General features: G+C 40.2%; 1 protein-coding gene across 11 annotated transcripts in view; it reads left to right on the plus strand.

The window, feature by feature from the left end:
• The window catches only part of LOC109398831 (protein AF-10), a 66,134-nt gene that overhangs the window by 40,785 nt on the left and 1,890 nt on the right, over positions 1-23,459 (plus strand). For 3 of the 11 annotated variants that reach the window (XM_062856445.1, XM_062856446.1, XM_062856444.1), the window contains exons 6-14: positions 6,403-6,468; positions 9,554-9,682; positions 12,766-13,104; positions 13,167-13,576; positions 14,403-15,636; positions 15,896-16,070; positions 19,870-20,130; positions 20,194-20,419; positions 23,021-23,258. In XM_062856445.1, the coding sequence (XP_062712429.1) occupies positions 6,403-6,468; positions 9,554-9,682; positions 12,766-13,104; positions 13,167-13,576; positions 14,403-15,636; positions 15,896-16,070; positions 19,870-20,130; positions 20,194-20,419; positions 23,021-23,258 (3,078 nt within the window). Of the gene's footprint in view, positions 1-6,402; positions 6,469-9,553; positions 9,683-12,765; positions 13,105-13,166; positions 13,577-14,402; positions 15,637-15,895; positions 16,071-19,869; positions 20,131-20,193; positions 20,420-20,578; positions 21,103-23,020; positions 23,259-23,459 lie in introns of those variants that run through there. The other 8 variants (XM_062856454.1, XM_062856455.1, XM_062856447.1 and 5 more) reach the window with 8 other exon arrangements.

Below are 23,459 nucleotides of genomic sequence, written 5' to 3' on the forward strand. Positions count from 1 at the left end.
AACTCGTAGCTCTCGGATGCGATTTGTAATCATGTGAGTTTTTTTTCAATGACCGAAGGATCTGAAAAGGAGGCCCTCGTAATATATTTTTGTGTAACAATGCACAGCAAATGAGGTGCATTACAACATTGTCGAACATTCGAATTGCCTATCTCACACCTGAATTGATACTTTTAACTTTATCTAAATCTGCATGGTCAGTGTTGCCAGTAATAACAGAATTTTTGTATCACAGTGTGAAATAACACACTGTCAATGAGGTGCACTACAACATTGTCGAACATTCAGCTTGCTTATCTCACACCGGATTTGGGAGATTGAGCTTTATATAAATCTGCATGGTTAGTGTTGCCAGAAATGACAGAATTGTTGTATCACAGTTGGAAATAATGCACTGTAAATGAGGTGCACTGCAACATTGTCGAACATATGAATTGCCTATCTCACACCGGATTTCATATAGTGAGCTTTTTCTAAATCTGCATGGTCAGTGTTGCCTGTAATAACAGATTTTTTATATCACAGTGTGAAACAATGCACTGTAAATGAAGTGCACTACAAAATTGTCGAACATTCGAATTGCCTATCTCACACCGGATTTGAGATATTGTCGGGCCGCCACCAAACCGGACTTCGCACAATCAAGTCGCGACGCGACCCAACTCGCGACGTTTTTTAATCATGTCAAATGTAGTGCGCAACCTTCCCGTTGTTGTCAGCAACGCAGCGCACTAGATGCGAAACAGTTGCGACACTTGTGGACCAAGAAAATGGCAATTTTTGATTGAATGTCGGTCTTGATTCCAACCGGATAGACAATATTGAGCTTTATATAAATCTGCATGGTCAGTGTTGCCAGCAATAACAGAATTTTTGTATCACAGTGCGAAATAATGCTCTGTAAATGAGGTGCACTACAACATTGCCGAACATTCGAACTGCCTATCTCACACCGGATTTGAGATATTGAGCATTATTTAAATCTGCATGGTCAGTGTTGCCAGCAATAACAGAATTTTTGTATCACAGTGCGAAATAATCCACTGTAAATGAGGTGCACTACAACATTGTCGAACATTCGAATTGCCTATCTCACACCGGATTTGAGATATTGAGCTTTATATGTATTTGCATGGTCAGTGTTGCCAGCAATAACAGAATTTTTGTATCACAGTGCGAAATAATGCTCTGTAAATGAGGTGCACTACAACATTGCCGAACATTCGAATTGCCTATCTCACACCGGATTTGAGATATTGAGCATTATTTAAATCTGCATGGTCAGTGTTGCCAGCAATAACAGATTTTTTATATCACAGTGTGAAATAATCCACTGTAAATGGGGTGCACTACAACATTGTCGAACATTCGAATTGCCTATCTCACACCGGATTTGAGATATTGAGCTTTATATAAATCTGCATGGTCAGTGTTGCCAGCAATAACAGAATTGTTATGTCGGAGTGTGGAACAATGTACTGCAAACGAGGTGTACTACAATATTGTCGAAAATATGAATTGACACCCATATAAGTTATGCTGAAAAGTCTGATATATTGTGCACATTCATATGTATATATTTAGCAATATATGACCCTATTAGAACAGTGTTGCCATCTAAAAGTGTAAATAATAACAACCGAAGCTATCACTGGTTAGCTTTTGTTGTCCTTTCAAACTTTACAGAACATTATTTGTGTCTATTTAGAAAAAATATTGATAATTTGAGCAATGATTGAAATGGACGTTAATCTAAATTTTGGACGTAAAAAAGTGGACGTAAACTAATTCGGCGTAAAAAAAAGTGGACGTATAATAAGGTCGGAGTGTATCTGTGTCTCTGCCGACCCCTTCCGTCGCTGAACGGCTGCAGTGGCCACCTGCACCTCGCACTGTTGCCGCAGTGCCGCTTTCGCTTCAATGATCTAATCTAGGCTCTCACTTTCAGAGTCAACTCCCGTGTAAGAGCCTCACCTCGACAAGTGGTCCTTAACCCTTCAGCGCGCGTGCGCTGTTGTAAAAAGTACAACAGTACCAAAAAACCTCGCTCTTCGTATACCGCGGTGCAGTTTCGGTTGCTTGATGGCGCGCGTCCTGGAAGGTTAAAGAAGTACCGTGCGGTACCCATATTCTGAACGGTTAAGAGAATCTCACAATAGAGGTTGAAATAAATGTAAGTCAATGTTTCTAGAGATACTGCTCTACAATACCATTAAGTTGGTTGGTTATCTAGCTAAATATACAAAATAAATTGGATCCCATAATAAGTTGCAGTTCACGGTATAGATATATTTTTGTTGGTGGACGACGTGTTCCTAATTATGGATACCCGAGTAGGTGAGAAAATCTAACGAATAACACATTCAGTTATTATTAATTGAATTACTGAAGAGCCAAAACTGATATTGGTTTGTTTGAGATATTATGAAGAAGTGCTCGTTAACATATTACAAGATCAAAACAATAGCAGACAAGATTTGTCGACCTTTTTCTTGAAAAAAAAGTTGGAGGGGTTGTATGCTAGACACGACCGCAAGTCTGACGTTGAATAACGTCCGTTTATGCATTAGTTTCGGAAAGTCTCTTTAATAAAGACAAATCATTCAATTAATCAATCATTAGTTTCGATTATTGAATGCTGTATTAACATTGATAAAGACTGTGATGAGAAATTTTGGTTTGGTTTAGTTTGATTGTAGACGGCAATTGATAGTGGAGTTTATTATTTATCATTATTTTTGATCCGATTCATTCCTTATAAACTTTGGCGTTCAATTTGAATAGGTCGTAAATTTTCTGGGATTCCTATACAGATAAGACCTATTCAAATCGAACGTCAGAACTATTTAAACCTGTGTATTAGCCCAGCACTAGGTTTTATTGGTTCACCATTTATGGGCAGCCCAGGTACTGGTAGTCGTAACTAGTTTCTCTTTCATTAAACTATGTTGTTGCTCTCGAAATATAGTGAGTCAATTTGCAGAATAATTTCAGCGGGCCAACTGTAGTTTGCTAGACCTTTGAATTTCTTTGGATGCTAACAGGTAATTATTTTGCGAAGAAAATTGATGCAGATTTCAAATCCTCTCGCACAATTTCTCTGCTTTTGCAGGTTTATATATAGAAATTTAGAATGGACGCGACAAGACTTGTTCCGCGTAGTAGTTGGTTTTAAAATGTTTCCATAAACGAATTTGTCAAAACCATTTAACCGTTCATTTTATAAGAATTTAAACAGATGCAATCTAACAGATCATTCAAAAATGCAAATCATTTAGCTTTTGCTAATTGGTGGACTGGAATTACCAATATGTAATTATATAACTAAGAATTTCTAGATATCATACAGTTTTCTTCTAGATTGTGTGGCAAAAATGGGCACAACAAACATTAAAATTTGTCTGGGAAATATAAAGGATGCTACAACAATCTTATATATTTCCACTATTTCGCTTGCAAAGTTTATGCTACGGTTTTAAGACTTAGTCGGTTTTGACATATTTGTGACCCGACGCGTCGTCTAAGAAAATTATTCGATTCACTCTTGTGAGGAACATTTTTGAAGCCCTTAGAAGGGCTGTTTAATTTTATTTGTTGTACAATAATCGTTCAATTGTTGTATGAGGTGAAAATCGGTAGCTATGCCAACCAAATCCAGAACGGCATCGGTGGCGTTGATTCCGATGGGGGCTTTGCGATGGCGATGCTGCGCAAACTCGGGGCAAAAGAAAGCCCTCGTTGTTGCCGCGCACCAGTTTGAACTGGCTGATTGCTCCACTGGCGCCGCGTACAACGATGCGTAGGAGAGCGAAACAGCCGACAACCATCGCGCTCGGCTTGCCAAAACATACTGGTGGAAAACGCAAACGGAGAAACTGGCTAACTCTCCTTCTATGTGATCCCCTCGACGGGTCAAGAAAGAATGATGGAAGATGAGAAGAAGCAGTTTGCTTTTATACGGAACAATGGCCTGGCTTCCCCTCTCGAACGTGATTGGTTAAATGTGAGGGGACTAAAATAAAACGATGCCATACAAATTTATCTGCAATAATTTATTATAGCGGAGTATTAAAATATACTAAAATGATTATTATTAGCCATTTCCAAATCAGTATGTAGGCTTAGGATTAACCAATATTATAATGTTTAGTAAAGATTGACAGAATAAAGTACAAAAGTCATGTATTTTCGACTAAAATTTTTAAAGATTACAGATATTTGGTTATTGAAATTTGGCAACGCTGGTTAACAATTTCATTTTCCAGCAAACCTTTTAAGAAATTTTAAGCAGATTTATTATGCGCGCATAAGTTTATGCTTTTGTCACCGTATCTTGAATTTAGAATAGATTCGACATCAAGCGGTTAAAATATTCCCAGTTGTTGCCATGCCCATTCGCTACCGCACTGGGAAAATGCTAATAAGCCACCGCCGCTGCTGCTAGGTTGCTGGCGGTGCTTGTACCGCGTTCGGCGCTGCTCTCGAAGTAGGTTTCAAGATGTTTGCACTTGCGTTTCTTCAATTTCTAGTGGAATTCGAATCAACTCTTACGTGGAATTTAAAATTGTAGCCCTAATAAGGGCTGTTTAATTTTGATTTCACAAAACCAAACCGCGTTGCTGGCGTGTCGTCGGCGCCCATCCGCTTCCGAACTGGGGAAATGATAAATTATTCCACCACCGCCGCTGCTGCTCGGTTGTCTTCGGTGCGTCCGTCCGTCTACCGCGGTCGACAGCGTGAAAATGTGCTGTGAGAATGCTGAGCGAAAATGCAAACCGAGCTGTGCTCCTCCGTCTCTGATCCGGTGAACGACTCCGCTCGAGCGCGCGCGACGACGCACCGCACCGCACCGACCACCGCGCTCGGCTTGCCAAAGAACACTAAATGAAAATGCAAACGGAGCAAACTGCACAGCTCTCTGCCGATGCGTTCCCCTCGAGGTGTTGATGAAGAATGAAGGAAGAGGGGAAGAAGAAATAGCTTTTATACTGCCAGGCGCTCGACGGAAAAGTCCAAAACTGCGCTCGAACGTGATTGGCTGGATAAAACATGGGTTCACTTTTCCTAAATTTTCAATAGTTCGCTGTTGAAAATCAATAGTTGTTATTAATTGACAAAATTGCTGGAAATATTTGCGTCTGATCGGTGCTAAAATTTTTAAAATCCGTTCATAAATGACTGAGTTATTAGCGTTCAAAAGCTGACCACTTTTCGTGACGCGGCCGATTTTTGGTTTTTCTGAAGTTACACCCCTATATGTTGCCGAAGGACGTTATTCAACGTCAAAAATGCCAACATCCAGCATCGAACCTATGACCTTAGGATTCACAGCCGGCGATGCTTACCACTCAACTGCGGCTCACTGTTGTGAATATCATCGCAACAAGAGCATGAGGTTCTTCTTTTCCCCAGCTCAGAAAGGGGCACATGGCATTTCACTAACATTGATCCATAGAGATGCACTCAGCGAAGTAAACTACCGAATCTCATCAGAATACCTTATGAAATTTAGCCATAACTGTAAAGTATGGATGCCATAAGAATACCTTATGAAAATTGAACATGCTTATTATGACCTAATTACATAAGATAAACTTATGAAAAGAGCAGAAAAATCACAAAATGATGCAGACTGGAATCGATCCATGAACGTCGAGATCACTGAGCTCGTGCCCAACCCACGTGGCTAGCGACGCTTGAGAATATCGTGTTGCTAAATGTGTATAAAAGCCAAACTGTAAATCGATTCTGCGTCATAGACCGACCTTATGAAAATCGTCCTAGCCGTTATGAATTGTTTAAAGACCATTTCATAAGTTAGACCTTATGATAATCTTAGGTTTATTTGCCTGAGTGTGGTGTATGTGTTCCATTTCGTGCAGAAGAGCTAAATTTGCTCTTATGTAGAAATTTTCAGATATTTGGACAAGAACAAAAAATGATATCATATCACTTTGAGTTATTGGTGCAATATTCTTTAAATTTTTGAATAACACATCAAAATCACATCGAGCTATGAGAGCTAAAATTGTTCGATTCAAGATTTGATTTAGATATTCTCGTCTGCCCGGGTACCATAAGAAGCCGTGCTCCTAATTCTGAACACACAGTGTTACTCATTTTGCAAACACGTTCTCTTTGTTTACAAATGAGTCAAAAACGATATGTTTTGTTACGATTGGATCATAGAGGGTCTCAATAAAATGAATGCCTCAACTCTCAATTTAATATATTGCTTCATAAGAGAAAAAACTACTTTTTTTCATAACTGTTCAGAATATGGAGCTGTATATAATATGGTGCTCGCACGGTAATTCTTTTATGTGTGCATTAGTATGTGCGACATCCTGTAGTTTTAATATCACATATTACATAAAGCGTATATTATTTTTTTAATTGCAGACTAGACGAACTTCGAGAGTTGAACGACCTCCTAAGCCGAATAAAAAAGGAAGAAGTAAACCCAAGGTATGTTGAAACGAACATAAAAAATATATTCGATGCAACCCAAATGGATCTACTGTACCTACCCGGTTTTGAACATTGTTTCTTAGAGAAATAAATATTTCGGTAATACACCACGGAGCCTAAACAAGACCGCCAAAATGACCGCTGACTTGAATAATTACTCACATTTTCGTGGGCTTATATGGGCATTAACATTTCAAAAGGCGTAACTGCTTTTTAAAACAAAACCTCATCCAGAGCTACCTACCGTAGCTCTGGATTGGAACCTATTTCATCGCTCCCACGCAAGGTCATAATTGGAAAAAAGAGGTGATTTCTCGTTGTTTAGTAGTGTCTGTGAATTACGAGAGAAATATAAAATACGATCCACAACTTTGAAAAAAGCTAATGTAGCGCCGGTTCAACGCACGCCGACTGGAAGACGCTGCAGTGAAAAAATCCTTCGTCGAGGAGCTGGAGAACTGTGCTGCGGATATTTCGGAAGGTGGAATCTCGTAGAAGATCAATGGAGCGCCATTAAGAACGCCTTCATCGCCACTGGTGAGAATTTGGGTGAGCTACGCACCCGGAGAAAGTAGTGGATCGCAGAAGATACCTGGAGGAAGATATATGAGCGAAAGCCGCGATAGAGCAAGCGATAACACGAGCAGCCAAAGCCGTAGCCCGTCAGCGCTATTCAGCTTCGGAAACCTTTTTCAAGTATCGGCCACGCCATCAACACCTCAGCATGATCTGCCAAGGGTTCGACGCATTACCCGTGTCAACACCTAAGCCCCACCAGTGCAGGAGATAGAATCAGCCATCTGTAGCATGAAAGCGAACAGGGCGCAAAACTTACTCCGTAGTATCTGCACAACTGCCGCATCAATTCTGGAGCTCGATTTGAATAGGTCGTATGTGCTTTCGTCGATATAAAATTCGATCAGTTTATTTTAGCAATAGTAGAAATATGGATGATATTTCAGTGGCTTTTAATGATAAAACCGAAAGCCTGTTTTGTAAGGAATCGCTTGTATGTATTAATTTTGTTAAATTTCAACACTTTCCGCTATAAGAAGCGAATTCAACTGATCGAATTTTATATCGACGAAAGCACATACGACCTATTCAAATCGAGCTCCAGAATTATTCTGCAACATATGGGAAACCGCGATATTTCCGATCGACTAGATACCAGGCGTAAAGTTACACAGAAAGGGTGGTCTGACTGTATACGATAATTCACGGGGCATTATGTCAGCGTATCGTTTTCATAGTCATTTGCAAATTGATCCTTAACCGGATACAGATTGACACAACTCTCGGACGGCAGCAAGAAGTATTCCGTGTCGGTAGATCCTGTGTGTGTCATCTTGGAGTAAATCAGTGTATTCCAAGAGTCTTTCTACCTAGCATTCATGAATGACAGAAAATATTTCGACCTTTCGAAAATATGTGGGGTGTCATCAGGCACAACGATATCCCTGAGAAAATCATCGGCATCATTGAAGCACAGTACAGGACATTTTCGTGCAGATTACTGCACAACAGTGTCTGCTCCGATCCCATCCGTTCTGTCGCTGGAGTGTGGCAAGGATGTGTAGTATGGAGCACCTAAATGACTTCGAACTAGCTGATGACGTTGCTCTCTTTGCTAAACAGCGCTCAGAGTAAGCTGCTGAGCAAGCGGTGGAGAATGTTGAGAGCTTCTAATATCTTGGTAGTCAAATAGTGTATGGATCAAGAAGGCAAAGGCTGCTCTTGTGGGTTTAAGAGAGTTATGAAAAAAAAAAACAGTCATATTAGTCCACGCTCCAAAATCCAAGATCCGAATAACGTAGGCAAGTTCACCGCATAAAGAAATTGCCTTAGAATCCCAAAATGGCCGCCACAATGGTCGACTTTGGCACCTACTCACGATTTTGAGAGCACAAATCTCTTGGTAAACAAAACCAGCGCACCTGATCTCCTTATTTTAAGCTTATTACGAGTGAGCAAGAACAGAATAATGAAATGCACTGTTGTGTGTAGTTTGCTTTTTGAGATTTGTGCGTTTGAAGTTGTAATGCACTGTTGAAGCGGGATTTCAAGACGTTTGTCCTTAAATGAAGAGAACACAAACGCCAAAACAATTGAAAGTTTCAAACATGTTTCCACATTGGTTACATTCGAGCAGGGCTTCTATCCATGACAAGCGTAGCGAACCTATGCTTTTATGAGAACGAATGGTGCATGAACCATAGATAAGCAGGCAATACACAAATTCAACCGGTCTAACACAACACCGAACAGCCAACTCATTCCATCGGATGCGTCTCTATATGTCGTCCATATAAAACGTATCCTAATCACCATAGTGAATGAATGTTCGCATCCCGCTTTCTATTTTCGAATTATAATTTTGAATGAGAACTGTGTGCTCGGTCTTCGGTTACGTTTTCTACAGTCGCAACACTACCATAGACAAAACAACTAGGGGAACAACCGGCGTGTGGAGTGGGAAAGGATGGGAAGGACACCCTTCGTCAGGATTTTATTACTCTCACTTTCTTTGCTACTATTCGTTCGTTCGTTCGTCGCTCGTTGTAACGAAATATCCTTGTAGATGTGATATGTCTATGAGCACGGAATGCCCATCACGTACCTAGCAGCAGCGAAGGACGCATCATCTAGTCGCGTCTCGCAGACATGTGCTCGTCTGGGTGCGCGTTGAGGGGTTGTTTTAGTTTGTAGACTTTGGTGAAATTGATGCTGTGCTGTGGTATTTCATGCAAAACAAAAATTGTAAGAGCAATATTCAGCAATTTGTGCAAATAGTGATGGGCTTTTGTGATTGGCCGCCAACTTATTCAGATGCTGCCAATGATCATTTGTTTTGGTGCACATTCGGTGACCTTCATGAGGCAAACTTTTGAAGTGTGATTGAACTCGATTGAAGATGAAACACAAGAGCCACAAAAAGGATAAACGAGAGAAGAAACGCAAACGGGAACGCACTGAGGATGAAGTGTGTTTATATCCATTGTATATCGAAGTACATATAAGAATCACAGTTTAGTCGTGAAACGTCATAATTTGATTAAATGTTATTTTTATTATATTTTAGGCTAAAACGGAACCGAGTTCCCCGCATCAGCCGCCGACCGGTGATCCAAACATTCAGAACGTGAGTCCCAATTTGATACAATCTCACACGTCGAACATCATCTCATCGTCTATAAAACATCAGCAGCAGGTAAGAATTTGTTTTTTTTTTTGTAATTTATTGATAGTACATTAGTGGATACGGTTTAAAGACAAACAAACAAACGTGACACATACGAACATTTACACTTTTTCTACAGAAGTTTGAAAACTCTGTGATTCGCTATAGCTAATAGTATGCTAAAGTATGTAATGCAACATTCTGAGTGTGATGTTTGTATGTAAAATATTTAATTCGTAACAAAACATTTGTATAACATTATTTCATCATGTATCCCAAGTAACAATTTTAATTTTATCAAAGTTTTTTAGCGATTCAAAAACCCCAAACATAAAACCGTATGCCTCAATAAGCCCACGTCCTGGCTAGTTGGCCCAGTCTTATTAGGGTCTACAGGACTTCGTATGCAATCCGGCTTAGGATTTCGGGTTGTATTCGGGTTATCGTATCCCCAGTACAAACTTCTAAATAAAACCTTCTTCTGACTTGTCAAATATTTGTTTTGATTATTTTTCACTCTCAATGTTCGATCGTCAGAATAAATTATGCTTGGTTGTTTATCCAGCCATTAATTGGAAAGATGCCGATCTGGAAGTCAGCTTTGTTTTCCTATTTAACACGTGTCAGGAGACATGTCACGGAAAATTTGTGATGAATGTGACAGTGATAATGACAAAAACTAAGTGCGCCACACAAACTATGCATGATTTGGAAGTAAAATTCATTTAATTTACTCCGTGGAATTGGGTGCGAAAAAGGTTTTTTCAACACAGCGGAGTTCAAAAGACAATATGTAATTTTTCTGACAAAATAAAATGACAGAAACGTGTTGTATGGTTTGATTTGATCTTAAGCTGTACGTGAAATCATAAAATTGAGTAATGATTTTTCTGTATTTACATAAATTATCCCGGCTAGGCGACATATATTTCTGATAAAACTATGCGTTCCTGATGATTTCTCCCATAGGGCTAACCCTCCTAAGCTGGTCATAACTGAGCTTATGATAGAACTAACGGTCTTATCACTGCATTTCTTGGTCTATGATACGGCCACGAAATCTTTTGTTGGTTTTAAGCGTTGCCTCACAGTTTTGTTTATTTGTTTACAAAAAGAAATCTCTTCGACAACAACCGCAAATGCAAGTTTTATTGAAATGGCATATAATTAGTGATAAAACCAATTCATGACCACTTGCAAGTCTTTAAATGACGATGTTTATGGCAGAAGTTATATGATAGTTTTATGGACTGCCAAAGGTGCAAAGTAAAAAACTACCACATAAAACTAATTTAGAACAACTAGCTTTTTCACATGCTCGCATAAAACCAGGACAAAACATGAATAAACCTTCAAGGCATGCTGATTGTTACTTGGGATGTTAAACCCTTAAATTTTATTTTATTTTTTATTTTTTAAATGTTTTTTTTTCGGGTTAATTAATATTAATGGATAAGTGAAAATATGACTCACAGTGGTTAAGATTTATTTTGATTCCTCAAAATGGGATTTTTGAAATTTGTGCTGATTTTTCTCAATTTCTTTCAAACTTTGATTCAAATGCATACTTGATGTTTCTTAAACTCGGTACGCTGGAATGTTTTGTGACTATAGTATAGTATACAATGTTCGAATCTCTAGGATTTATCAAATCTATGATGTGGTTTTGCCAGGTGTGTTTGCGGATATTCCTACGTGTCATGTACACACTTAATCTGGACTGCCGGGATCTCAGCAGTTTCTCAAACTTACGTCGAGATCTGCACAGCCGATTGCTCGGCAAACAACAACATTACCGAGATCTCAGTAACTTCGACAGTTCATTACTGAGATTGGGCAACTGTTTTGCTGAGAATCAGCTAGGGTGCGGGCACCGGTTTTGGCCAGTCTAAGGTAAATCATTTTTATAAAAATAACCAATAATCCAATGAAAACTACCAATGTGTTAAATAAAAGATTTCGATCTATACTTTATTAGAAAAATGCAGAAATCAAGCTGATTTTCGTATAAAAAGTGGCACTGGCCAAAATAGAAGCATTGCCGCAGTGTTGGCCATATTCTCAGCTTTGGTTTCTATTTTGGCCAAACACGTGTATTTCTTATGGGAGTGGCCAAATTAGAAGCACCCTGGCCAAAATAGATATATGAGAGCTGATTTTTTAAGAAAACATATTTTTTTCTTCCAGTTTTTTTTTATCAAAATGTATGGTTTTCACAGCTGTTATCATCATATTATATTAGAATCTACTAGTAAAAAATAAATTTATGCCAATTTAGATCGTAACAGGCTGAATACCGCACTATGGCCAAAACTCCGGGATGACCAAAACTGAAGCTTCTACCCTAGTAACGTTATTTATACTGAGATATCAGTTTGTGAGTTTGCTGAGCAGTCGGCTGTGCGCGAAAAGCCGAGCCCGTAAATATTTTTCAAGTGTGTAGATATTGCTGATTGCTACCCCCTAGCAGCAGCGAATGTTACAAGTCGAAGATCATTATCGATCGTAACAGAATTAAGGATTACTAGAGAAATGACACGTCGAAATACTTGCTGCCGATCTGCGCATTTGCATCTCCGATGACTTCTATCACATTTTATTTTGTACACAAGGTTTTCATAGATTTCTTCCTTATGTGCAAAAAACAGACACAAAGGTTGCACTAATATGGTGTCACAGGCAGCTTATTATTCTATATATTATGCATTTCTCACTGACATTATGCAACTGCAATATATTGAATGATGAGGAATGTGTTGGATACATTGCTTGGGAATTTCGTTCATTGTGTAAAAGCATGTGACACATACCTTTTGATTGAAACATACTTAGTCTCGAACTAGGATTCGCTATAGTCTCAACTCAACTTATATTTTACTTAGGTATATATTTCATAAAATGTTTTTCCTGATTTAATTGGTGTTTATGTAATACGATTAAAACGAGCACATTATGATAGGTTTCCAGATGTCAATGGGTAGCAATTCGCGTAGTTTCATTGTTCTTTCATTTTTTCGCGGAATTCTTTTCTTTTATTTGAACGACCCTTTAACTATTAGCAAGTCATCCGGGTACAATGTTCTTATTAGAAAGACAATCTATTCTAATGGTAGGTAACATTTTTTACATTTTTGAAGCCGAATTCACCACAGCTTCAGCAGCAATCACAGCAACAGCAACAACAACAACAGCAGCAAAGCCAACAGCATACGCCCAGTCTTGTGGTGTCAGTTCCCTTGTCGACAGCTACCGTACCTGGTGTAAATTTACCTGCCAATAACAGTGGTGGTGGTGGTGGTAACAGTAGCAATAGCTCCACTAGTGCAAGTAATAATGCTCCCAACAGTAGTAGCGGCATCAGCAACGCATCGACCATCGTGTCGCCGGGCCAGATGCCGCCAGGATCTAGTCTGTACCAACAGCTAACACAGCGAACTAGCGATCAACTAATGGTTGGTATCACAAATTGTTATCATTACAGTATCACCATCTTCTTCTCGTCCAAAACTTACAGAATGTAACGACAAACCGGGCGAGTCCAGTGATACAACAGCAGTCATCCAGCTCGTCGTCGAGCCACGTAATTCAGAATCCCGCCCACTCGGTACTGGAACGTCAGTCTCCTTCAATGAGATCGTCACCTGCCATCATCTCCAGCGTCGGATCGCACCTGCCATCTCAGCAATTGCAACATCCTTTCTCGAGCGGAGTGGGGCTGGAACTAACGGCCAGTAGCCTGTCGTCCAATGTGTCCGTACTACAAAGTATTTCACCCGTGCCGATGAGTGCCATACAGAGTACCTCGTCGTCGCCCATCATACCGGGAGGCGGCGACGGTGGCCTCAAAATTTCCTACGAGAAGCAAGTGTCGGTTTCTCGAATAACTGCCCTTCAGGAAGAGGAACTTTCCGGCAGGAGATCGAGGTATGCTTATGTTTTTGATTTTGATTTTGCTTGTATTAGTTAGTTTAAAGCGTATAGGTTATTTTTCATTTTTGTTATGCTTTTTATCGCTTGTATTTATGCTTTTTTCGATGTACACAACTTTAGAAGTGTTAAGCTGGAAATCAGTTTGAGCAGAGCAAGGCCTGTTATTATTGCACAATAATAACACTTACATCTAAGTAGATGAAATATGAGGATGTATAACTCCAAGCTCAATGAATTATGCACATTATACTGCCAATCCTTCTAAAATTTACATCTGTTAACTTCTCTTTCACCTTAAATGATTCACTGGACCATAATTTCCAGCTGAGTTTTCAAAATCATGTATATTGTTAGTTGTTCAAGGTATCACTTAGTTCCTGAAGAGTGATTAGTGGTCTTTCCATTTAATCTTAAATGTATTTTTGCCTAAGTTTGCATAGTCAAGTTAAACACCAAGGATGCCCTGATGGGAAAACAGTTAATAGTGGGGTGGGGTTGGTTAATCACTAGTCAGAGTTACAGTTCTCTAGTTTCTTTCCGAGTTTTCTCGGAGGCTTCCGGAGATGTTATGAGGTGCCTGGAAGACTCATATTCCGGGACAAACTACATGCTCTGTCGTCACGTGAATATTACAGTACATCTTGGATACTGCATCCAGAAGGGGAGGCCTCTCGTATTGTACTGCCAAACTGATTTCTAGCTTACTGCCTTTTTACTTAGTTTAGTCAATATAAAACATTTTTTAATGCAATAACTTAAACTTGGCAACAATCGTTAAACATTTTCCACCAATAATTTACCTGCCCAATATTGTACACAGATCACAGTCAAGAGATCGTGGTGGTGGTACCGGAAACGGAGGCAGCGCTGGTGGTGGCAAGACGCGTACCTCCAAGAAACGCTCGATGCAGCAACAGCAGCAGCCGCAACGGTCGTCACCTTCGACTGCCACTGGCCCGTCAACCACTTCCTCTTCCTCCACCGCAAGCAGTGCAATCTATGCTAATGAATCCACCACCGCCAATCGTAGCTCGACGCCTAGCAATAGTCACAGCAGTAGCCATGCGAATGCTAGTAACAATAATCAGCTTAATCTTAACAGTAGTTCCAGTAATTCTAGTCATACTAACTCGGCCAATGGTAACAGTAGTAACAATTTGCTGGCGACGTCCATCAGCGGATCGCCGCTTCAAGCCCACGCGGAGAAGTCATCCCAAATCAATCCTTCTGCTTCATCCTCGACAAGCACCGCAAATACAACTGCTTCCAATTCTTCGTCTCTCATGACTTCCACTATCACTTCCGCTGCTTCCGGTACCCATGTCATCGAAACGGTCGGCATGGTATCCGCCTCCAATTTCCAAAGCAACCATCCTACTACTACCGGCGGTCAGTCACAACCCCATTTGGCCACAGGTGGCGGAACCGGAAACCAACCCGGCAACAACAATAGTAGTAGCATTACTGCCGGCACCGGCACCGAACACGGTCACGGCACTCCCAGTAGCAATAACACCTGTAGTAACAGTAATAATGCTGTGGTGGTCACTCACACCAGCAAGAAGCTCAGATCGTCACAAGCCTCAGCTGAAATACCCTCGCCATCTAATTCCAGAACACCGGATAATAGCTTCGGTTCCAGTTCCTCGTTTAGTACCGGTGGTGGAGGGCTCAAGTTCTCCTACGAAGCACAACCAGGAACCAATCCGACCAGCATTGGCGCAACGTCGACCATTATCACACCGCAAGCAATGGTGAAAGAATCTCCACCCAGTTCTCCGGGTTCCGATTCCGGTATGGCAAGAGGCAACAAACGCAACCGAAAACTGTCGACGAACTCGAACGTAGCTCTCGGAGCACCGGAACCCAAGGAGAGCAAACTCTTCCAGAATGGAGTGGTGCACGCTACCCATATGCTAGGTAACCAGCTGAATCCGAACAGCAGTGTGGCGCAGAAGATGTCCGATCAGTTGAGTATGGAGCTGGAAACGCACTCGTTCATCGAAGCGGCCCCACAAATCGTGGGACCTCCATTCCCGGGCAAAAGTCAGGCGGTAAGTTAGGAAGGAATAAACACACAATACAACACAGTACATCCATACAGAAGAAGCAATGAATAGACGACTACAAATCGTGAATTTGCCCTTCTGAACAAGTGTACGAATAGATAAACATTATCTTATACTGCCTATGATCGCATTACTGTCCCATATGGCTAGGAAACCCAGCAAATATGGTACTTATATGCGATCATAGGCAGTATAGTATTCCTAAGAATCAATCAACAATCGACTTCCCTCTATATCCCTGTAGGCAAGAAGCAACACTAGTGCGCCGGTAGCCAGTGGGCCCTCGTTGAGCTCGATGTTGGCCGGAGGAGGCACAGCCACTGCCAACGGCAACACGCCGCAGAGTTTGGAACAGCTGCTGGAACGGCAATGGGAACAAGGATCTCAATTTCTCATGGAGCAAGCTCAACATTTTGACAGTAAGTTATCTTTGAAAGGATCACGCATCGTAACTAATTCTTTTAAATCGAAAGTAAATTTATCTGATCCGAAAATTTTTAATTTCTGAGATAATGTTCATTCTGGGCATTGTTTACAACGCAAACTGATTATTAGTCATTTACCGCTATATCAATCAGTTTGCATCTGAGCAGTTCTGCAACGTCGGTCACGACCAACTTTTGCCAAATCATATTCTAATTGGCGCGCCCATCATGCTCTCTGCATTCCACGTCTTCCTGTGCCAACCGGATCAGTAGCAATCATAAACTTTGCTGGGTTATTTTCCGGCATTTCTGGAGCAGCATATTTAGCCACATTCATGATGTTGGATACAACGTATAGTGCAGCGAGCTCGTGGTTCATCCTTTGCCGTATTCGGTAGTCGAAGTCTCCATCGAGATTCGAATGAACTGGATACTTTACCCGATACTTTGCAAATTTGTCTAATTTTGTTCTGATCAATTTGGTTAGCTTCCTGAGAAAATCGTTCTGGTTCACGATTTTCCATAGCTCTGGAATGGGTGGTAAGTATGCCTTCCATGTTTTTCTTCCAGGAATACCTCCTGGAACTCTGCATTATTCTGGTTGAAAAAAACAATCGTCATAAGAATTATTACAGAAATTTCTACCACAAAATAAAAATTCAGACACGGATCTAATGGTTCCTCCAGGGATTCGCGATTCATTGATAGATTCATTCCGGTTTTTTCTGAGTTCCTCCTAGAATTAAGGACAAACGTCTTGAAATCCAGCTTCAACAGTGTATCAGAGCTTCAGGCGTACAAATCTCAAGAAGCAAGCTTCAAACAACAGTGTAGTACCGTCAAGGCACCATTCACCGTGGATTTAAGAGGATTCGGGGCAAATAAGGGCTGTCATTTGACACCAGTCTTATAAACATTGTTGGTGCCGCTTTTAATTGCCTTCATTATAGGTTTATTTTTTTATTTATTTTGTTCTTGCTCACTTGTAAAATGCTTAACATAAGAAGATCAGGCACACTGGTTTTGTTTACGAAGAGATTTGTGCTCTCAGCCATTGTGGCGACCATTTTGGTATTTTAACAACTCTGTCCTTAAGGACAAACGTAATAAAATCCCACTTCAACAGTGCCAACAAAACTTCAGACGCACAAATCTCAAAAAGCGAGCTTCAAACAACAGTGCATTTTATTATTCTGTTCTTGCTCACTTATAATAAGCCTAAAATAAGAAGATCAGGTACTCTGGTTTTGTTGAGGAAGAAATTTGTGCGTTAGAAATCGTGAGTAGGTGCCAAAGTCGGCCATTGTGGCGGCCATTTTGGGATTCTAACAAGTCTGTCCTTAAATTCCTCCTGAATTCATAAAAAATACCTTTTGGAATTTTTCTGCACTCAGAAGAATTTTCACGTCCGATTTACGTGAAAAAATAGGTAGTTTTCGTCCACCATATTTTTCACGTAGCCTTCGCCGGAATTTCAGGTAGCTGGGCATATTTGAGATTCGGTAATCGACGTGATGATTCAGGTAAATTTGACATGAATTTGACGCATCATTTCCGTGAAATGTGGGTGAGAACTACTGGAATCTTAGGTAAATTTTACGTGAAACCATAGTTAGTTCTACATGAATTTCACGTTATTTATATATGATTTTTGAATCAAAATAGAGCAGCCGCACCAGCTTGCAACGTATTTGAAGAGATAAAACTTTTAAAATCCTCACAAAATGTAATGAAAATATAGATTTACTACATAGATTTTACCCTACCGTAAAAATATCATTGCATTGTATAAGGATTAAAAAACTTGTCTCCTCAAATACGCTACAAACTGGTACAAATATGCTACAATTAAATAAAAAAATCTTCATCAGTTTTTTAATTTGAATTAATAAATCTACATTTCTAACTGTATTGCAACAGTAGGTATATTGTTTTTACTGATTGTCGAGGATTGGATGATTTCAAACAAACCCAGGGATTGTAACTCAAAATCTTCGTAGTTCAGCTTCTAAACACTCGCTGAGCTGGTCCTCCGTCACCATCAGGATACATAACACATATTCCAGCTTCTGAAACTATTGAAAAATGAAAAAGTCACTATTCATCATCATCACTGCCTATAGGCCTATATTGCCTTGAGCAACCAAATTACCTTTCAATACTTCCAGCAACTTTCTATTAGTAATGAGTTTTTGCACCAACTTACTTCTCGGCGCCATATTGGTTTTTTTTTCACACCGGAAATTCACGTAACTTTCGTTTCGCGGAGACTTCCAAGTCGAAAGTACACTCACACAAACGCATTAAAACGATTTACGTGAAGATACGGTGGATTTGACTAAACAGGGTGGTGCATACGACATGGTTATCGAATGAAGGTTACCAATTTCACGTAACTTTTGAGGTTTTCAGAGTAAGGATGAGCTACGTGATATTTTACGTTAATCGGACGTGAAAATTATTCAGAGTGTGGGATTCGTTCCAGTGTTATTTCAGAGCTCCCATTGATATTTCTCCAGCGAATCCTTCAAGGATTTCTATATGCATTCCACCTCCAGGGATTTCTCTAGGAATTATTTAAGTGAATCCTTTGTAAAATTACTTCACCGAATTCTCCTTAAACTATTCCAGGAATACTTCCTGGGATCCAGGATTCCTAAAAAAATCATTTCGGGATTGTACCTAGATTCCTCCCAGAACTCCATCACAGATTTCTTCGGGAATCGTTCCCGGGATTCCTTTTCAGATTGTTTCAGGAAATATCTCTGAGGTTATTCTTTGGAATTATTCGGGGACTTTTCACGGCATATCGATTTTTACTGCAGAATTTATGAATTTCTTCAAAAATGTTTTAACTACTTCTCCAGTACTTTTTTCCCCTCTTCTACTCTCTCACGATTCCTCTCAAAATTCCCAGAATGTTATAGGGTTTCGAACTTCTTTGGCACCCGCGTCAATTCCCGGCACCTCACAGCAAAACAAATCAAAATATCACTTGCCGCATATTTTCCAAACGCACTTCCGTAGGTAATCATCTCCCGCAACATTTCCACAACGGGATCCACAGTCAATGAGCTACACGTCTGAAGCCGCACAAGTGCTCAAAACAACTATTTACACGCAGACGGGTGCACTTCGGCATCACGAAGGTGGGTGTCGAAGTGATTTCCCATTTGATTTTGCTGGAAGTTCGGCTTTGGTGCCGAGAATTTGCGCTGGACTAGGTGCCGTAAACTCGTTCAAAATCAACTTTTTGGAGAAAATCTTCACAACAATCATAGTTAACAACAAGTTCACGCAATAAGGTATCTGATTCAGATAGAAGAAGTGAACGAAAACTGTCGTTTCGTTGTGAATTTAGGTAATGCACAATTTTGTTTATCTGTTGTGCTGGGAATGGGGTCAAAACCCTATAGAGGTAATCACGTTCAAAAGTATGCGTGCATTTTTAGTAGATGTAGTTGTGAAACTGCGAGGAAAATATTTGCACTCTTGCCCCGGACGTTAGTTTTATCATTATTTACCCGTTTTACCCAATTCGATTGGGTAATATTTGCATATGCAATCTTAATAGCCTTTCAATCGGCGTGCACTTTTGTGTGAGGAAAAATTTGCGCTAGTGTTCGTGTGTTGAAATGTCACTTATCTCTATAAAGATGAGAGGGCAAAGAGAAAGAACAATAATAAGAGAGTGAAGAATAACATACATAAGAATTCTGACATTAAAAAAAACATTGAAAATCGTATGGAACAAAGGATTAAACCGAGAATTACTGTTTTCTTTTTGTTGCAGTTGCGTCCCTACTGTCCTGCTTACATCAGCTTCGGAGCGAGAACATTCGATTAGAGGAACACGTCAACAATCTAGTGGCGAGGCGGGACCACCTGCTAGCTGTAAACGCTCGATTGGCCATCCCACTGAACCCCACAGCGATGGGCGGAATAGGACTTGGCGGTGGTGGCGGCGCCGGAAGTGGTGGCGCTGGGGGAGCAGGTAGTGCCGGAGGCCTCGGTTCTGCGGGCGGAAGCGGCCTCGGCTCAGTTGGATCTCAAGGTTTTTATAGTGCTTGTATAAAAAGAATGAAACCTTTTTAAACAGCGCCTAAATTATACTTAGGTCAATTCAATAACATGCACGGCAATGGACCGCACGAATCTGCAGGAAGCAGCTCATCTAACCCCTCCGTAACGAGCAGAAGTAGTCGAATTCAGCAACATCAAACCCAACAGCAGCAATCACAACCCCATTTTAGCAGTAATGCAAGCAATCAACTACCATTGGAAAATGGTATTGACTTCCGGCATTCAAATTCCTCCCACCAAAACACCTCAAGTTCTTCAAGGTAAGTGTACTCTTGTTGCTTCGCTTATCTTTTCTATATTAGAGTACGTTTATTTCCAATTCAAAAATAAGTTCCTTTCAAACTATCGTTTAACTTATTTCATGTTCTATCCTCGTTTACTTCTTTCGTTTTCTTACCGAAATTCACAACCCCTACTAGTGATAAACCAAACACAATCTACGTGAACCTGTGAGGGTCAGCCGTGAGGACTCCGCAATCTGATCGTGCGCCGAATTTTTGTTTCGGCTTTCACTCTACTTGGCCAAGCCATATCATGTCACAGCATCTCGTTCAAAATGTCACGGTTTTCGTGTCCAGCACGGCATGAAATCACAAAACATGCTGCTTCATTATTTAGCTGTGTAGTCTGTCTATTCAATCGGTGATCCTGGTTGGATGAATGCCGCAACTGACAACAGTGTTGTGAAACATATTTTTTTGGGAGAAACCATTATTGTCATATTTTTGGATTTTTGTTTTGTGAACTGACAGCTGTCATAGGCCTTCGAACAATTTTTTATAGTCTGTAAATTGATATAATTGTCCTGCCTTTTTAGCTTAAGATATTTTTCTTCTATGAAATAATTTATATTTGATTTACAAGGAAAGATATCTGACTGTTGGGAAGGTCGAGTAAAAATATTTAATTTAATTATTTTAGTTAATAAAGTAATTGGATTCTACGTGTTTTGTTATGTTTTATTTCTGTTTCACATTGCCTTTGGTTCAGTCTTAATCGGTGTAGAACACATGTTTTGAAAATATCGGCCCCTATTTGCATAACAGCTACATAACGGCTTATGACCATGATCTTCAACTGACCATGAAAGATGAACTTCCTGGTATTCAAAACGCATCTTTGGAATGATATTTGTTTCAATATAATTGTGCTACGATTTGAACTATTCGAGTTGTGTACAGTTTTTCTCAAGATTCCATCCATGGGTTTTCCCGGAGTTAGTTCCACATTTCCTCCAGGAATGTCTGAGAATTGCTCCTTGAATATCTACCAGAGTTTTTCCCTGGATTTGTGCCGCAATTCTGAGGTATCTCTTGCAGTCCTTCTCGGGATTTCTCTTGCGAGTGTTTAGAGCTCCTCCTGGATTTCCTCCTGCTTTACGAGGTGTTTCAGATTTTCTGGGATTTCTTTTAAAGTTTCTCTCGGGATGTCTCTAATAGTTCTTCTCGGTGCTGTTCGTGAGAGTCCACCAGGCTTCTTTCCAATATTTATTTAGGAAATTTTTGCACACATTTTTTTTAAGTTATCCAAGAAGGTATTCCGAAAAGCTCTAGGGGCAAATTTTGGGGAAATCTCAAAAGGATCACTGCAAGTAATTTCGCAAACAACTAGGGAAGATTTATTTATTACGTCCATCGTTTTTCGGGATTTCTGGAACCCTCCCCCGTCTATCACGGTATTCTCCTATACCTAATTCACGTACTGTCACATTTTCCTAGACCCCCCCTTCCCCCAAATGTTGGACGTAATTTATGAACGTTCCCCGACGAGAAAAATAATGGAAAAACACCGGTTAGAAATTTAGGGAAGAACTCCATGAGAAACACCACCAAAAGCTGCTGCAGAAATTCCCAGACATATCGGACAAAACAAAATAAATCTTCTAGGAGAAGTTTTGGGATTATTCTCTTAAGAATGTTTAGGTGAAACTTTAGGAGAAATTTGGCGAGTATCTCGGGAAAACTTCCGTAGAAATTCCGGGAGAAACTCAAGAAGAATGTTTACGAAGTTTTCCTTGAATAAATTACAGGAGAATTCCCGTGATGGACTCTGGGAGCAACAAGTGCCGGAAAATGTGAAAAAGCAGTTAAAAATTTCTAAACGAATTACTCTGGGAGCAAACCCCGGATGGACTTCTACAATCATTTCGTGTGGAACTCTGGATAAATCCTTAAATAACCTCTGGGGGAAAATAGCGTTAGATACTCCTGTAGAATTTTCGGGAGAAATCCCGGGAAGTCTTGAGTGAATCCCAGGAGGAATGCCGAATCGAATCGTGGAAAATAATTAAAGAGAAATCTTTAAGAAAGCAATCCGCGACAACTTCTGCGATATATCTTGGGAGAAACTCCTTTAGAAATCCCGATAGAAATCCGACAATAGCTTCTTGGAGAAGAATCCCTGTAATCCCCGAGAGTAATTCACAGAGAAAGATCAAGTAGAATGCCGTGAAAGCATACGGTAGGAATCCTGTGAGAAACTCTGGAAGATATTCTAAGAGTTCGGAGAAACGATCCCGACGAAGAAATTTCTGTAGAAATCCTAGTGGAGGAATTTGTGGGCGAATTTTAATTCCCAGATATTTTTGCGTACGTTAACAGCTGGGTGTAGAGGTTTTCCCCGGATTTATCTCGAACACTCTTCAGATTTATCTCGAACACTGCAGATAGAGAGAAATAAACAGATGTTACTGTATTTAGTAGTAAATTTTCGTTAATTTAACGATTACTGGAATTTGGATTATCTACCCTACCTATTACGTTGGTTTCTATTAATTTTATGATTTTTGGTATCTTGGTTTACACAATCTCGTAATAAGTAGTACAATCCACATGATATGTACGATCAAGACATATTTCTAGACATCATTCTCCATCGAATCAATCGTGTCCACCACCGTCGAACTCATCTAGTCGTCAGTCATCGTCATCATCCAGCAGTGGCATATCTTCAGATCAACCTTCGTCGCATTCCCGCTCAAACCGCGGGATTAACAACAGCAGTGCTAGTAACTCTTCGTCTACCAGTGGAAACAGCAGTGCAACGTCTTCATCGGTTTACCAGGCGCAACAGCAAACGATCTACAACACCGCACATCAGGTAGAGTAATTTGATGTTCTCGTTTTAAGGAATGCCTTCCTATCAATTAACCTATGTACGTAAGCAGTTTCTATGTACTAGAAATCAAATCATGCGGTCACCTAACAGTATCAAAATTCATATATTTTCACAACTAACATTCGTAACTCTGTAACGCAGTGACCGTTTGCCCAATAACAACCGTTACCCACATTCTACTTT

Source organism: Aedes albopictus, chromosome 3 (genome assembly GCF_035046485.1).
Source record: "Aedes albopictus strain Foshan chromosome 3, AalbF5, whole genome shotgun sequence".
Taxonomy (NCBI): domain Eukaryota; kingdom Metazoa; phylum Arthropoda; class Insecta; order Diptera; family Culicidae; genus Aedes; species Aedes albopictus.